Source organism: Hylobates moloch, unplaced genomic scaffold (assembly GCF_009828535.3).
Source record: "Hylobates moloch isolate HMO894 unplaced genomic scaffold, HMol_V3 SCAFFOLD_6, whole genome shotgun sequence".
Lineage (NCBI taxonomy): Eukaryota > Metazoa > Chordata > Mammalia > Primates > Hylobatidae > Hylobates > Hylobates moloch.
Genome location: NW_026652281.1, coordinates 124,203,314 through 124,219,421, shown reverse-complemented (window position 1 = coordinate 124,219,421; position 16,108 = coordinate 124,203,314). Strand labels below are relative to the sequence as shown.

The 16,108-nt window shown below is 38.0% G+C and overlaps 1 protein-coding gene across 4 annotated transcripts in view; it reads left to right on the top strand.

The window, feature by feature from the left end:
- The first annotated feature begins 305 nt into the window (after window positions 1-305).
- PPP2R2B (protein phosphatase 2 regulatory subunit Bbeta) overlaps window positions 306-16,108 on the top strand; it is a 503,044-nt gene continuing 487,241 nt past the window's right edge. The window contains exons 1-2 of one of the 4 annotated variants that reach the window (XM_032158260.2): window positions 306-569; window positions 690-767. In XM_032158260.2, coding sequence (XP_032014151.1) covers window positions 560-569; window positions 690-767 — 88 coding nt within the window. In that variant the 5' untranslated portion in view covers window positions 306-559. The remainder of the gene's footprint in view (window positions 570-689; window positions 768-16,108) is intronic. The other 3 variants (XM_032158258.2, XM_032158257.2, XM_058439987.1) reach the window with 3 other exon arrangements.

The window sequence follows — 16,108 nt, the reverse complement described above, 5'->3', positions numbered from 1 at the left end:
GGATCTGAAACAAAAATACCCTTGGAACAAAATAGGCCACATTTGTCAGAAACTGACTCCCCAGCTCTGTGTGAGCCACCCCGCCCCATCTCCAGCCTTGTTTTTTTTTGTTTTTCCCTACTCTGCAGTCAGCCTGACTTTGGCAAGCAGTCAAGATGTGAACAAGAGAGATGGAAGTGCTCTGGGTATCTGACCCCTTACTGGCCGCTCAACCATGCAAGCTGTGAAGCCCAGTTTAAAAAAAAAAAATGTTGCCTTTCTTTTCCTCTCACCCCTTAACGAACTGCCTCATTCTCTTCCCCACCATCACAGAAGGAAAACAATCAAAAGCATTAGTATTCCCGTGAAAAGGGCCAGTCACACAGGGGATGACTGCAAGTCCTTCGTAACCACTCCAGGACGCTGCCAGGGCCTGAGAAGGGACAAACTCCAATTGCTCCAGTTCAAACTGGTCCTGGCCTGGTCAGACGGAGGAGACAGAGCAGTGATTCACAGCAGGACGTGGTACTTGCAGACTGACCGTTCTCTCAGGACTCACTAGGGTCTCTTCTCTGACGAGATGATACCTGGTGTGCAAGTCTCCTTTTAGAAATGCATAGATTCTGCTATATATTTCTTTTCTTGTTGGTCTCTTAAGGACAACTGGGAGCTCTTACCTAACCTGAAGTGTCTCCTTGTGTTGTTTTCAGGAATTGGGACACTCACCCAGGACACACTATGGTGCTTCAGCCAAGTGAAAGGCACTATCGAGATTGGAACCACAGAAGGTAGGAGAAATCCCCATGCCCTTTTCCTTGCCTCCTTGGGAGTTTGTGCTGATTTCAAAATTAAAAACTTTCATCTTTGCTTTCATGAATCTAAGTCCCCACACACCCCAGAATTGCATTCTAGGCTAGAAATGGATTTAATAATTTCTTTCTCTCCTGTTTTTTTTTTTTTTCTGTTGAAATTTATTTTATTCCTACCAATGAGCAGCACTGAAATGAACTTTCAGTAAAATAGATTTGCAGAGACAGAGGCTAAACTAGGCAAGCCTTGTTTCAGGATGACCTGTCAGTGCTGTAGAATTCTGAGTCCAAACATTTTAAGACTTTCAGCCATAATTCTCTCCCTTTCATTCTATGTGGAGGACCATTGGCAATACATGAAGTGCGGAGGGAGACTGAAGAATTCAAGTCTAGTCATATGACTTATGAGAACACTGAATCCCAATCTTAGCATATAATTGCCTTTCTGGTTCTCAGGAGACTTTTCTATTCCTGGGCCCTTTACCTGGGATAATGCATTAGTTTTCCTCCTCCTGAAGAACTTTTTAATTTTCTTTATTTTCTTCTTTTATAAGCCTGGGCTTGGAGACCTCCATGACTCTCCCTAAGGGTGTCTGCATTACAAAACACTGGATGATAGGCAATTGGAAGGAACTAGAATAGCACTTCTGGGTGTTTTAAATCACAGTTTAGCTCTTCTAGCAGAATGCAGTAGGGCTTGCCCGAAACAGATTTTGCTGCTTTGATGGTAGGTTTAGATTCCAGATGTGGTATAACACAGGTCGAAAACTAGTTTTAAAGAATGATGAAGTGAACAGTTGACAGGATTGAACACTATACTCAAACTAACATGCATAAATGCATGTGAACTTCAGGTCATTCTGCAGCACTTCAATTCTGAGTAAAAAGTAATTCAAGCAAAGATTAATCTGAGGAATTTGAAAAAGATAGTTTATTTACAATCTTGCTATAATTCCTTTGTATAGAATCTAATAGTGGGTGACCAAAAACCAAATACTCTATGTTTACAAAGTAGGAGAAAGCACACTAAAATTAATAAATAAATCTCTATAAAATTATATTTAAAAGAAATTGACATCACGTTGCACATATTTATAAGGTACAGTGTGATGTTTTGATATGCGTATATTGTGTAATGGTATCAAACCAAGATGATTAGCATATCGATTACCTCATACATTTATCATTTATTTGTGGTGAGAAGATTCAAAATCCTCTCTCCTAGCTGTTTTGAGATATACCACATGATATTGTTAACCATAGTCACCCTACTGTGCTATAGAACAAAACTTACTCCTCAGATCTATGACTTTATACTTATTGACCAATCTGTTTCCATCTTCCTACCACCCTCCAGGCCTCTGGTAACCACTATTTACTATTCTCTACTTCTATGAGATCAACTTTTTTAGGTTCCTGATATGAGTGAGAACATGTGGTATTTGTCTGTCTGTGCCTGGCTTATTTCACTATTAAATGAAATATATTAATAATGCCTTTCAGGTTTATCCATGTTGCCACACGACAGGATTTTATTCTTTTTTATGGCTGAGTAATATTCCATTGAGCATATATATATATATATATAATGTGTGTGTGTTTGTGTGTATATTATATATATTATATATCCCATTTTATGTCACATATTTTATATATATATATATATCACTATATGTATCTATTCATCTGTTTATGAACACTTAGGTTGAGTCCATAATTTGCCTATTGTGACTAGAGCTGCAATAAACATGGGAGAGCAGATTTCTCTTCTATATACTGATTTTATTTTTTAAATATAGACTCAGCAGTGGGATTACTGGATCTAAAATTATATTTGTATATAAACTCCTCTATTTTTGAGATGAATTGTCAAATAGAGCCTTACAAAAGATCCTTCTAAAGCCCCTATGAAGACAGATAGAAAATTATCAATCCCATTTTATGTCACCTAAAAAAAGATTTTTGAGTGTCTTCTACATGACAGCACTGTGCTACACATTAGAAATTTTTTTTAAAAGAGAAAGAAAAAAATGACCTACTCTCTAACCTCATGGATCTTAAGAAAATGAAGTTCAAGTGAATGTGTTGTTTTAAATCTTGCCCATGATTCAAAATCATTTGAACTTTTTAAACAATAGAGACTCTGAGGTCTCCAAGAGCTACTAAGTTAGAGTTTCAGGTGTCAGGGTGATACAACGTGGTTTTTTTTTGAGACTGAGTCTTGCTCTGCACGTCCAAGCTGGAGTGCAGTGGCACGATCTCGGCTCACTGCAAGCTCTGCCTCCCAGGTTCACGCCATTCTCCTGCCTCAGCCTCCCGAGTAGCTGGGACTACAGGCGCCCGCCACTACGCCCGGCTTATTTATTTAATTTTTTTGTATTTTTAGTAGAGATGTGGTTTCACCGGTTAGCCAGGATGGTCTCGAACTCCTGACCTCATGATCCACCTGCCTCGGCCTCCCAAAGTGCCAGGATTACAGGCATGAGCCACCACACCCAGCCCATACAATGTGTTTTAATGAGTTTACCCAGTTAATTCTGAGGTAGTGGACTGGCTTTGGACAACACAAGGCTGGATGACTTGTTCCAAGTAATCCATTATTCTCTTACTCTGCACTTAAATCTTGTCCTTGTGACTGGCTTCCCATCAATTATGAGAATTCTGAATGTCTGCTCTAACTACAGGTCTTACCATTTGCAGATTTATTATTTGCTTAAGACAAATTAATAAGATAATACAGATACAGCATTGGCCACAGTGCTCAATACTTTGTAAATACTCGATATTTGTAAGCTATTATTATAAATATTATAATTAGACCCTCATTCTAAATTAGTGTTCACCAAAACCTTATGACAGGTAAGAATTTTTATTCCCACATTACCTATGAGGATATTGAAGTCAAGCAAAGAAACAAAAAATATTAAGTACATTGCCAAAGGCACTATAGCTTATAAATGGTTGAGGCAATTTTCAAACCTAGTCTTTGGGACTCCAAAGCCCCTGATCTTTAAACATTGTTTTGGAAATAGAGACTCTGACTTAGTAGTCTGGAATGAGGGCCTGGGATGTGCATTTTACACACCTGCCCTTAGACGATCGTTATGAATACACGTGAACTGAAGATAGGTTGAAATGTTTACGGTGCATAATACAAAAATAGCCTGCTTGAACTGACTGTTAATTGGGTCAGAGTTAGGATCAAAATGACAATCCCTATTTTGTTTGGAAAGTGCACTTTAAAATAGTGAATAAAGGCAGAAACTTTTTAAAAAGAAGAATTAGGTTGATCACAAACACACAGCCACTGGCATGGGGTTCCCTGGCCAACATATCTTAGATGTCATTTAACCTCCACTAACACTGCCTCAATGAAAGTTGAATATTTGTTGAGTGAATCAATAAATGACTTTCACTTGCTACTAGTTAAAAATCTGGTTTAAAGGAAACCAAAGGGGTTTAACTGGCATAATCTACCTTAATTTTCTATATGATCGAAGTCAATAAAAATTATTCAGCTTTCCCTTCCATGTTACTTATTCCTATTAATGGCTTTTTCTATTTTAGTTCTATCACTTACTAGCCAGTTACCTTGGCAAGTTAATGTCTCCATGCTTCAGTTTTCCTCATGTGCGGAATGGGGATAATCGTATAGTTACCCACTATGGCTATAAGGGCTAGGGGGGTGTGTGTGTGTGTGTGTGTGTGTGTGTGTATACACACATACATATATGTATAACATATATGTATATATTATATATATGCATACATATATGTATATTGTACTTATATAATAATATATAATATACAATATTATACATATAATACATATATAATATACAATATTACATATTATATATAATATATTATATTACATATTATATATAATGTTATACATATATAATACATATGTATGTAATATATATGTATTTTATATATATATATATATCAGGCCATTACCAATAGATTGTTATAAGATGTTCAAATTGCATCTTGGTGCAAGATGCTTATGTGCATCTTGGGTATCAAGTAGTAGACTAGAATTTTTTCACACGTCAAATTATTCTATAGGACTTTAAATGAATGATACTATGAGTTCAACAATAAGTATTTAGTGAGTGCTTACTATATCCAGGGTACTGTCTCAGAAAGTGAGAGGGTTGTAAAGATAAATAAAATATAGTCCAAGCTCTCAAGAAATGCACCACTGGAGAAGAGACAGAGCATGGCCCAGAGGAGTAAAGCATCACATCAAATAGAACACAAGGTAAAATGAGCTATAGATTAAAGTGCTTAGGCTAAAGACTACACTGCTTTAACTATCAAAGAGGTAGGAATCTCACACAAAATTCGGTGGAGCAAAATAGACGTGTGGGAAGAAACCATTTTAAGACAAACCTTAAATAATTTTTAAAAACATAAGGTTTATTATTTTATTTTTCTGATTACTTAATATATTCTCAGTGTAGAAAAGTTTAAATTTAACCAATAAAAATCAGAAAATAAATGTCATTCATAAACCCACAACCCACAGATCAGCACTGTTAAAAGTTTATGGTATATTTTTCTAACCTCTTGATTATGCATATATGGTCATTAATTGATTCAGTCAAGAAACAAGTATGTGTGTCAACTACTGTGCAAGGAATTGGTTAGTTTACACCGGACAATATCAGTATTTTTTTTTTTACCAAAATGGAGTCATAATGGAAATACTATTTTGTAAATTGATGTTTTTACTTAACAATATATAGGATCGTCTTTCATATAATAAGAGGTACATATACCCTAGTTTATTTACCTAGATTTTCAATATTTATAACATTGTTATGAACACCTAATAGTAAAATCTTTACATTTATCCAGGAAACGCAGAGTGATATAGTGATTAAGAGCATATGTTTCACAGTTAAAAATACCTGGTTCAAATTTAGCTTCACTACTTATGGGTATGGAGTAAGTTACCTCAAATTTTTCGTGACTCTATTTCCTGATATGTAAAATTGGGGTAATAAAAGCTATTCAAGAATTCTTATGATAATATAATTAGATATATATTTTAAACAACATAGCACATAGACATTATTCAGTAATCATGATTAGCTACTGTGATTATATCACTGGGACACATTCTCAAAAATAGCATTCCTTGGGCTTTATAGGAAGTCTGATGAGAGACAATGCGGCTTTATTAGAGTGGAGAAGGTGCAGATGAAGAGATAACAGGCTCCAGGCATGTTTTGGAGGCAATAGGCTGGATTTTAGGGGAGAAGTGAACTAAGGAATTAAGATAGTTTTCAGGTTTTAGCTTTGAACAATTGGGTGGTTGGTGGGCACCAGTTACTAACACTGGGAAACCTGAAAAAGAAAGATATTTGGGGAGAAAAATCATGAGCTTCATTTTGAACATAATTAATATGAAGTAGCTATGAGGTACAAAGGTATAAACATCAAGAAGGAAGTTGTATGTGTATATATGAGTTGTATATATGTCTTAGAGAGACAATCTCAGAGATAGAGATAGAACCTGCGGAGGCCTCAGCATGCAGATGGTATTTGGCACCATTGAACTGAATGAGATCACATAACTTATGCAGATCATGTGGACACGCAGTCAACAATTTGTTGATGACCTAAACTTACACTGTTATGCTGGTGGTTAGGATGCCATCTAAACCTTGTTGACTTAGTTGAGTTATTGGAAGACACTTACACATTTAAAGGTTCTGATTTACCATGTGCAATGCTTGTATTTGATTTGCTTAGCAGGCATATTTCGTATAACATATGATTTCATTGCATGAAATTTTACATTATTTCCTCATTAGAAGTACTTTATGTGGTGGAAATTGCCCACTCGATATCAGACAACTTCTTGAGACTTGGTATCTGATTTTGTATAAGGGAAAAAGAATTATCTGCTGTGGTTTCTGTTTTCATCCCAGCTACAGCATATAACCATTTTCTTTCCGATACTGCAATTCTAGGGTGCTTTGTTTGTTCCTCATTCTGCAGTTCTTTGATGTCTGTCAACATAGGTCACTTCACCTTATTCATGGGAAATAATTGTGGTATTTATTCTGTTTTGATACATGGGCATCACATTTTTTCCTTCCCTCCCTCTGAAAAGATCACTCATGTAGAGGAAAGGATGAGGCATTCTATCGATTCTGCTTTCTAATGAGAGAAAAACATCAATCTGACTGTCGATGTGAGGTGTATTTCATATACCCTAAAGTAAAAGCCAACAACTGTGACTTCCTTGCAAAGAGGAATCCTCTAACTATAACATTTGCAATAATGTTTTCTTTTGCATGGATGTTTAAGAAATCCAAGGATTGTAAGAATGATTTTTCAGCTTCCCTTCAGTGATTGTGACTCTTGGCTGTCACCAGAAAAAAAAAAAAAAACCACAACCAATTGGATTGTCTCAAAGCAGTAAAAAGACTTGTGACCTTCACCTCATTTTATAGAAAGAAGTCAGTGATTGACAAATACCCTTTCTTAGATGTTTAGATGTTTAGTTACAATAATTGTAACTTCACCCCACATATCTTAGCCTAAATGACAGAAAATGGAGCCGTACTTGCCTTGCTCTTCCCACTCCTGAATACAGGGTGAAGGGCTGGCACTGAGAATTCCCATTTCAGGGGGAAGGAATCCTGTGTTTTTGGACAGAAGCTTTCTAAATCAACAACTCAAGAGGATTTTTAATTTGGCACCAATTTGAAATCAGATAATCTCTCACTTCAAACTTGGTTCAGTTACCCACTTAGTGACCTTAGACAGGATACTGAATTATTTTCCAACCTTATCGTGCATATGAATCCCCTGGGAATGATGTTAAAATGCATATTACTAGGTTCTACCTCTAGAGATTCTGATTCACTAGGTCTGGGACAGAGTCAAAGGACCTGCATATTTCACAAGCATCCCAAATAATTCTTTTTTTAAATTTTTTTTTGAGACAGAGCCTCACTCTGTCATTCAGGCTGGAGTGCAGTGGTGCAATCTTGGCTCACTGCAACCTCCACCTCCCGGGTTCAAGCAGTTCTCCTGCCTCAGCCTCCTAAGTAGCTGTGATTACAGGTGCCCACCACCACCCCCAGCTACTTTTTGTATTTTTAGTAGAGATGGGGTTTCACCATATTGGCCCAGCTGGTCTCAAACTTTTGACCTTGTGATCTACCTGCCTCGGCCTCCCAAAGTGCTAGGATTACAGGCGGGAGCCACCACGCCTGGCCCATCCCAAATAATTCTAATAGTTTGATCCAAGAAACACATTGAGAAATTCTGTTCTTTCTTTCCTTACATCAGAGGGCAATTCTAAGAGCAGAGAAGATAGAAAATCTGAAGGTGTTTTGAGTGCATTTAAAGGAAACCAGAATGCCAATAAATGTGAGATACTGTGCAGCCAAGTTCTCAGCCTTGGGCACCGAAGGGAGTGAAAACCTTCCGTCTGTGTGTGAGAAAGAAGTGGAGATCTCTTCTCTGCACCTGGTAGGCTACAAGGGGATTTCCTATGCAACTTCACTTTGCGTGGCGCTCCAATCTGCCAGAAGAAAAATTGGACTGATTGTGAACAAGTTGTGCAAGATGAAAGCATTTTTTCTTAGCTGTGATGGAGAATGTCTTGATGTGAGGAGGCTTGCTGTACTCTGCAGGTGGGCTGGTGAGAAGTGAGCTCTGGAGGAAGGGAAGCAGGTTCTTTGCATAACACTGAAGGCAAACATCCTGTTCTCTTTGTAAGCATTAGGTAATTAAATATTTCCTAGCCACGAAGGAGAAAAAAACTCCATGGCTATTTATTTCACCCTTTCCCTAATGCCAATCACTTTAAATGTGTTTAATTAACAAATATTTATGGAGCACCTAGTATGTGCCAGGCACTGGGCTGGACGATGAGGCCAGTCATGGACAAAACCTTGTTGCTCCCCTCCATTAAGCACTGTACACTTTCCTGAGGCCATCACCACATGGTTTTTAATGACAATCCAATGTGATTGTGGAAAGTGCTAGAAAAAGAGTAAGTCACCCAACCCACACTGGGAACAGAGCAGGGAAGCCTTGCTAGAGTAAGACTGGCTAGATTGGAAGCCAATCTGAGACCTAAAGTAGAAACAGGAATTAGCTAGGACTTCTGGGTACATAGACCCACATTTTATTCATGGTTCAATTATTCTCTTGTGCTATTGCTCAGGTTCCCTGGGTGATCGCCAGCTTGGGAGGATGAAAGGATATGTTAATAAGATCTTTGAAAGTGCTGCACAATACCTGGCCAGGGTAGAGTAATAATAATGATAATTCCGTTTAATCAGGTTTTACAAGATCAGACTCCTTAATAATTGCTTTCAACATGTTATCTCATTCCACCTTTGCTGCAACACTAAGATATGAGGCAGGTGCCAGCTTAAGCCCATTTTACAGTGGAGGAAATTGAGACTCAGAAAGTTTAACAACGTATCCATTTACACACCAGTCTGACCTCAGAGTTGGTATTCTCGACTACCATGATAGAGCACTCCTGGAAAGTAACCTGACACCAAGCAGGGGCTTAATAAATATTTATTGACTGAAAATAGCCTTCAGTAACTAATAAATGTCAACTAACCAAAAAACATCAATATTATCATTAATACAACAATAATGGATATTTTTAGAGAATAAAAATTTCATTCAAAACAATTCATTACAGATACACAGGACTTTTCTACTTTTAACATATATGGGTCATATATGTCTTATAACCCATAGGAGATAACTAGAATCGGTCTTATAATCCCACATTGCAGACAAAAAGATAGTATAGATATTATAGATAGTAGACCTAATTTTCTTCATAGATATGAGGAGATTGAGGCAGCTAGAGATAAGTTTTAAATTGCCCAAGGTCTTATAGAGACCAGAAAGCAAATTTTTGAATCCTACACCAGAAATTTTTTTACTGCTCAGCTTCCTCTGGATGCACTGACTGTGAGTTTAAGACAAGGTCGACTGTCTTGAAAATGCAGGGCATAGGACACCAAGGCAACTCAAAGGAAATCCATCATGCTTTCAAGATGCTTTCAGCTCCAACAGAAAACTGCTATCAAAATATCTGGAACAGTAAAAGAATGATCTCTTCTGCAAATATCTACTGAGCACCTACTATGTGCTTGGCATTCTAGGCACTGGAGATTCAATAGTGGAGGGGCTAGACAATAGATATAATAAACAAGTGGCATATAAAATATGAGGCTATAAATGCAAGAAAATAAACCAATACGGGGTTAAGGGATATGGTGTTCTCCTTTAAATAGGATGGTCAAGACTTCATGCAAAAGATGACATTTGAGCAACAATTTGAAGAAGGCAAAAAAAAAAAAAAATCATCATGTGAATATCTGGGGAGGAGAGTTCCAGATAGAGGGAACAGCCAGTACAAATGCCCTGAGGCAAGAGCTTATCTGGTATGTTTAAGGACTGGACTTGTGGCCAGTGTGTCTGAAGTTGAGTAGGCACAGGAGGAAGTTGTGAAAGATGGAGACAGATGATGGCAGACAGATGCAAGATGGGGACCTTATAAACCGTTATAAATAGCTGGACTCCTGCCTGAAGGAAATAGCCACTAGTTGAAAAACGCTCTTTCTAGCAGCAGCTCAATTAAGGGACCACTGTCAGAAGCAGGAATCGGTTGAAAGGTTATTGCAATATCCAGTTTTTCACATAATAAGTCATGAGGCAGGGAGCCCCCAGAGCTGATAAATTCCCTAGGTGAAGCACAGCACAGAGAACTCAAATCCTCTCCATCTCCCTGCCTTGCTGTCCTTGGAATGTCAGCTTGGTCCCAAGACAACTGCTGCAACTCTGGGCGTCGTACTCAGATAAACCAACAATGTCAAGTGAAAGGACATTCTGATTTTTTTTTTTTTAATAAAGGAAACTTTTCCATCAGTTATCCCTAGAAAATTTCTTTTGATGTCCCCTTTGCCACAGTCTAAGTCAGATGCCCACTTCACTTTTTTTTTTTCAAGACGGAGTCTCGCTCTGTCGCCAGGCTGTAGTGCAGTGGTGTAATCTCGGCTCACTGCAATCTCCACTTCCCAGCAGATGCCCACTTCTAAACCATCCATTGGCAAGGAGAATGGGATTAGCATAACTAGCTTTATACAAATAGGCTTGCATCTGAGTTTGGTATAGGATCATCATGTCTGAGTGGAGGATGCCACAACAAAATCTCGGCTTTGCAGCAACGAATGAGGATGCAATTCAAGGTAGTCCAACAATAGTATCAGCTAAAGGAAAAAAAAGACAGATAAGGCTTAACCAGTTCTATTGCTACCACTGTGCAAAGGGTGGTGGGTCATTGGCTTGTTCTTGGTAAAACATTTGGCTCAGGCAAATCCAGACACCAAGCTTCTCTAGACAGACTTGTGTTGAAGCTGGGGCCTGGGGTGTGTGAGAAGAGCATTTGCCTTTTTGTAAATGTTCCTCATTAAGCAGGCTCAGCATCATCCTACTTACTGCCTGTGCTATTAGTTAATGGAATTTAAAAGCAAGAATAAATAATTAAGCACATGGACATTGTGGGGTGGTTCCTGGTTTTTTGCTCAAGTTTTCAAGAAGCATTATGCCCTTTTCTTAGTATATTTATTTTTAGTCTCTCATATACAGCTTTAAAAAAGAGAGTATAAATAACTTTATACCAATTTGGTTGGAGGTAAGAATATTGAATTTTATTCATCCATTTATTCAGTAAATATATATTGGTCAATAGGTGTTGAAAACACAGCAGCCCTTGAAATAGCCACGGTCTGTGGTATTAATGGAGCTCACACTCCAGTGCAGAGGTGGACGATGGAAAATGCAAGCCTACAAAAACACAAGACATTTTCTGATGATGACACGTGCTATAAAGAATATAAAATGGGCCTGGTGCGGTGGCTCACACCTGTAATCCCAGCACTTTGGGAGGCCGAGGCAGGCAGATCACAAGGTCAGGAGTTCGAGACCAGCCTGAGCAACATGGTGAAACCCTGTCTCTACTAAAAATACAAAAATTAGCCAGGTGTGGTAGCAGGTGTCTGTAATCCCAGCTACTCAGGATGCTGAGGCAGGAGAATTGCTTGAACCTGGTAGGCGGAGGTTGCAGTGAGCCAAGATTGTGTCACTACACGCCAGCCTGGGAGACAGAGCAAGACACCGTCTCAAAAAAAAAAAAAGAGTATAAAATGTGTTCATGTGGGAGTGGCTAAATTAAATGAGGGATTGGGGAATGCTACATTATTAGATGGCTTTTCTGTGAAGGCTTTTCTAAAGAGGTGACATTTAAGCTAAGACCCAAATAATGAGTAGAAACCATGTTCAAAAAATCCATGGGAACAGTGTTTAGACACAGGAGACAACAAGTGTGAAGGCCCCAGACAGAAGCAATCCAGGCATGGCCAGAAGGAAGGCCAGGATGCCTGGATCGGTCAGTAAGGGAAGAGTTTATGTTGAAGTTGTGGAGGGAAGCAGAGGCAGGTTCAGGCGTGTGCTTGCCAGCCATGGTAAATAATTGTGTTTTATTCTTTTTTATTTTTTTTAATTGTGTTTTATTCTGGGTACAATGGGAAGCTTTCAGGAGTCTAAGGATGGAAGTACTCTGATGTTTTAGGACCTAAATCCTAGGGCATTTCACCTCAATGGAGAATTTTCAGTAACATAATCTTCCTTATACTTGTATTGTGAAAATTAAACCTCACCTCTAAACTCAACTCTTTCTGTTTGTTTTGTTTTTGCTTCTGACGTAGAGGTCTTCATACCTCACCTCTCATAGTAAAATGCTGTCTGTGGTCTGAAGCTCACTGTGCTATCTTTGCCCAGAATCGCCATTGGAATTTGTAAATGTTACAGTTTTGTTCAGTGCCCAAAAGCAATTTTCAAGGCATTGTTGAGATCAATTAAATTTGGCGGCCTTTAGACCTGACCATGTCCTTTCAGTTTATAGTTTAGGGAACATAAGATCTGTTGTTTTTTCATTTTATTTTTTACTGTGGATGATATTTCCATAATAGTATTAGCTATTTCTTAAGGGTCATTATCATCTATTGTTTCATGAGTGATTTTTCTGCTTACGATTTAAAGCAACCTTTCCCAAAATTATGGCACAGCCATTTGTCCATGTGTGCTTCTCACTCTACACCATTAATCAAATATACCAGGTAATTTTATGTTGGCAGGTCTATACCAATGATATTCAAGCAGTAATGATTTCCAAATATTGATATTAAGTGCCTATTTTCCAAGGAAAACTGATGGCAATTTTTTACAGCTTACCATTCACACATGGTTCAGAAAGTATGTTCCTCTTCTTTCTTCAGTCAATGATTCATGTAAAGCGCAGCTTCTCATCAGATGTACCTGAGAGAGAATATTTTTCTAAAAAGTATCTTACAGCATGCTGAAGATGTCTTTTAAAAATATTGCTATTTAATAGCAGTTTAATTCATGAAACTAAAACAGAAAAAAATAAATAACAAACTTTATTTTAAAAACAACTCAGATATTACTGTTTAAAAAGTTGCATTTTTTTTCACATAAAGTAATACTCTTTGTGTTTCTAACAGAAACTTGAGGGCATTAGAAAGACTTTACCATAGTTAAGAGAATGACCTATGAACAGATGGCCTGGGTTTGAATCCCAATGAAACAACTTTCTGTGTCACTTTGAATAGATTGCATAACTTTATTTTGATTTAGCTTCACTTTACTCCTCTGTAAAATGGGAAAGTAGTAGTTTCTCCTTCATAGGCTTGTCAGGAGGATGAAATAAAATAATCTACACAAAGCACAGCGCTTGACACAGAGTGAATGCTAAGTAAATGTTAGCTGTGATACTAATGAAAACAGATAACAAGAAAATAAAAATAACTCGTCATTCTACCACCCAGATCATTATTTTTTTATGTTTAATATTTGCTAAGTTTAGTAAACGCTCTCTAAATGAGCTTAAAATGGCCAGCAGATCCATGTGGTTATTAAAAAGACTATTTACACCTGGGTGCATGCAAAGATTATACTTCATCTTTGAGAAGCAATAAACACCTGTAGAGGGTTCTAGGCTCCAGTTCTACAGACATGATGTCAGAGCAAGTGGAAGAAAATTACAGACAGCTAGTTGTCTCTACATCATCAACAAACATGAACAATTAATTAGGACTTCTTACACCTAATCCAAGTATTATTTACCCACATGACATTAATGAGCAAATAGGTAACTGTGGGATTAAACACTTAGATTCATAGCATGTTGGAATTTGCGGGAATTTCCTTTGAAGGAAACTGGGAGTTCTTTTCTGGAAGATCTGCCCACTTAGAGAAGGTGGGGTACAGAAAGGAAAACAGACAGAATGAAGTTATGAGTTTCCTCTTCCACACTACCACTTAATGTTTCCACCACTCAGGTTCCCCTGTGGCATTAAGGGATGAGAGTCTCTCTGATATCCCTTCCGGTGGAAAAACAAAGGAATATTACTCAGCCTGGAAAAAGAAAGAAATCCTGTCATTTGTGACAACACAGATGACTCTAGAGGACATTATGTTAAGTGAAGGCACAGAAAAGCAAATACTAGATGATCTCACATCTATGGAATCTAAAAAAGTCACGCTCATAGAACCAGAGAGTAGAGTGATAATTACTAGGGGTTGGGGTAAGAGGAGGTTGGAGATACAAAGGTTACAAAATTTCAGATAGACAGGAGGAATAAATTCAAGAGATGTACTGTACAACATGGTAACTGTAGTCAATAACAAGGTGTTATATACTTGAAAATTGCTGAGTAGATTTTTAGTGTTCTTTTTTTTTTGTTTGTTTTACATTTTTTTTTTTATTATACTTTAGGTTTTAGGGTACATGTGCACAATGTGCAGGTTTGTTACATATGTATCCATGTGCCATGTTGATTTCCTGCACCCATTAGCTCGTCATTTAGCATTAGGCATATCTCCTAATGCTGTCCCCGCCCCCCCACCCCCCACCCCACAACAGTACCCGGAATGTGATGTTCCCCTTCCTGTGTCCATGAGTTCTCATTGTTCAATTCCCACCTATGAGTGAGAACATGCGGTGTTTGGTTTTTTGTCCTTGCAATAGTTTACTGAGAATGATGTTTTCCAGTTTCATCCATGTCCCTACAAAGGACACGAGCTCATCATTTTTTATGGCTGCATAGTATTCCATGGTGTATATGTGCCACATTTTCTTAATCCAGTCTATTGTTGTTGGACATTTGGGTTGGTTCCAAGTCTTTGCTATTGTGAATAGTGCCGCAATAAACATACGTGTGCATGTGTCTTTATAGCAGCATGATTTATACTCCTTTGGGTATATACCCAGTAATGGGATGGCTGGGTCAAATGGTATTTCTAGTTCTAGATCCCTGAGGAATCGCCACACTGACTTCCACAATGGTTGAACTAGTTTACAGTCCCACCAACAGTGTAAAAGTGTTCCTATTTCTCCACATCCTCTCCAGCACCTGTTGTTTCCTGACTTTTTAATGATGGCCATTCTAACTGGTGTGAGATGGTATCTCACTGTGGTTTTGATTTGCATTTCTCTGATGGCCAGTGATGATGAGCATTTCTTCATGTGTTTTCTGGCTGCATAAATGTCTTCTTTTGAGAAGTGTCTGTTCATGTCCTTTGCCCACTTTTTGATGGGGTTGTTTGTTTTTTTCTTGTAAATTTGTTTGAGTTCATTGTAGATTCTGGATATTAGCCCTTTGTCAGATGAGTAGGTTGCAAAAATTTTCTCCCATTCTGTAGGTTGCCTGTTCACTCTGATGGTAGTTTCTTTTGCTGTGCAGAAGCTCTTTAGTTTAATGAGATCCCATTTGTCAATTTTGGCTTTTGTTGCCATTGCTTTTGGTGTTTTAGACATGAAGTCCTTGCCCACGCCTATGGCCTGAATGGTATTGCCTAGGTTTTCTTGTAGGATTTTAATGGTTTTAGGTCTAACATTTAAGTCTTTAATCCATCTTGAATTAATTTTTGTATAAGGTGTAAGGAAGGGATCCAGTTGCAGCTTTCTACATATGGCTAGCCAGTTTTCCCAGCACCATTTATTAAATAGGGAATCCTTTCCCCATTTCTTGTTTTTGTCAGGTTTGTCAAAGATCAAATAGTTGTAGATATGCGGCATCATTTCTGAGGGCTCTGTTCTGTTCCATTGATCTATATCTCTGTTGTGGTACCAGTACCATGCTGTTTTGGTTACTGTAGCCTTGTAGTATAGTTTGAAGTCAGGTAGCGTGATGCCTCCAGCTTTGTTCTTTTGGCTTAGGATTGACTTGGCGATG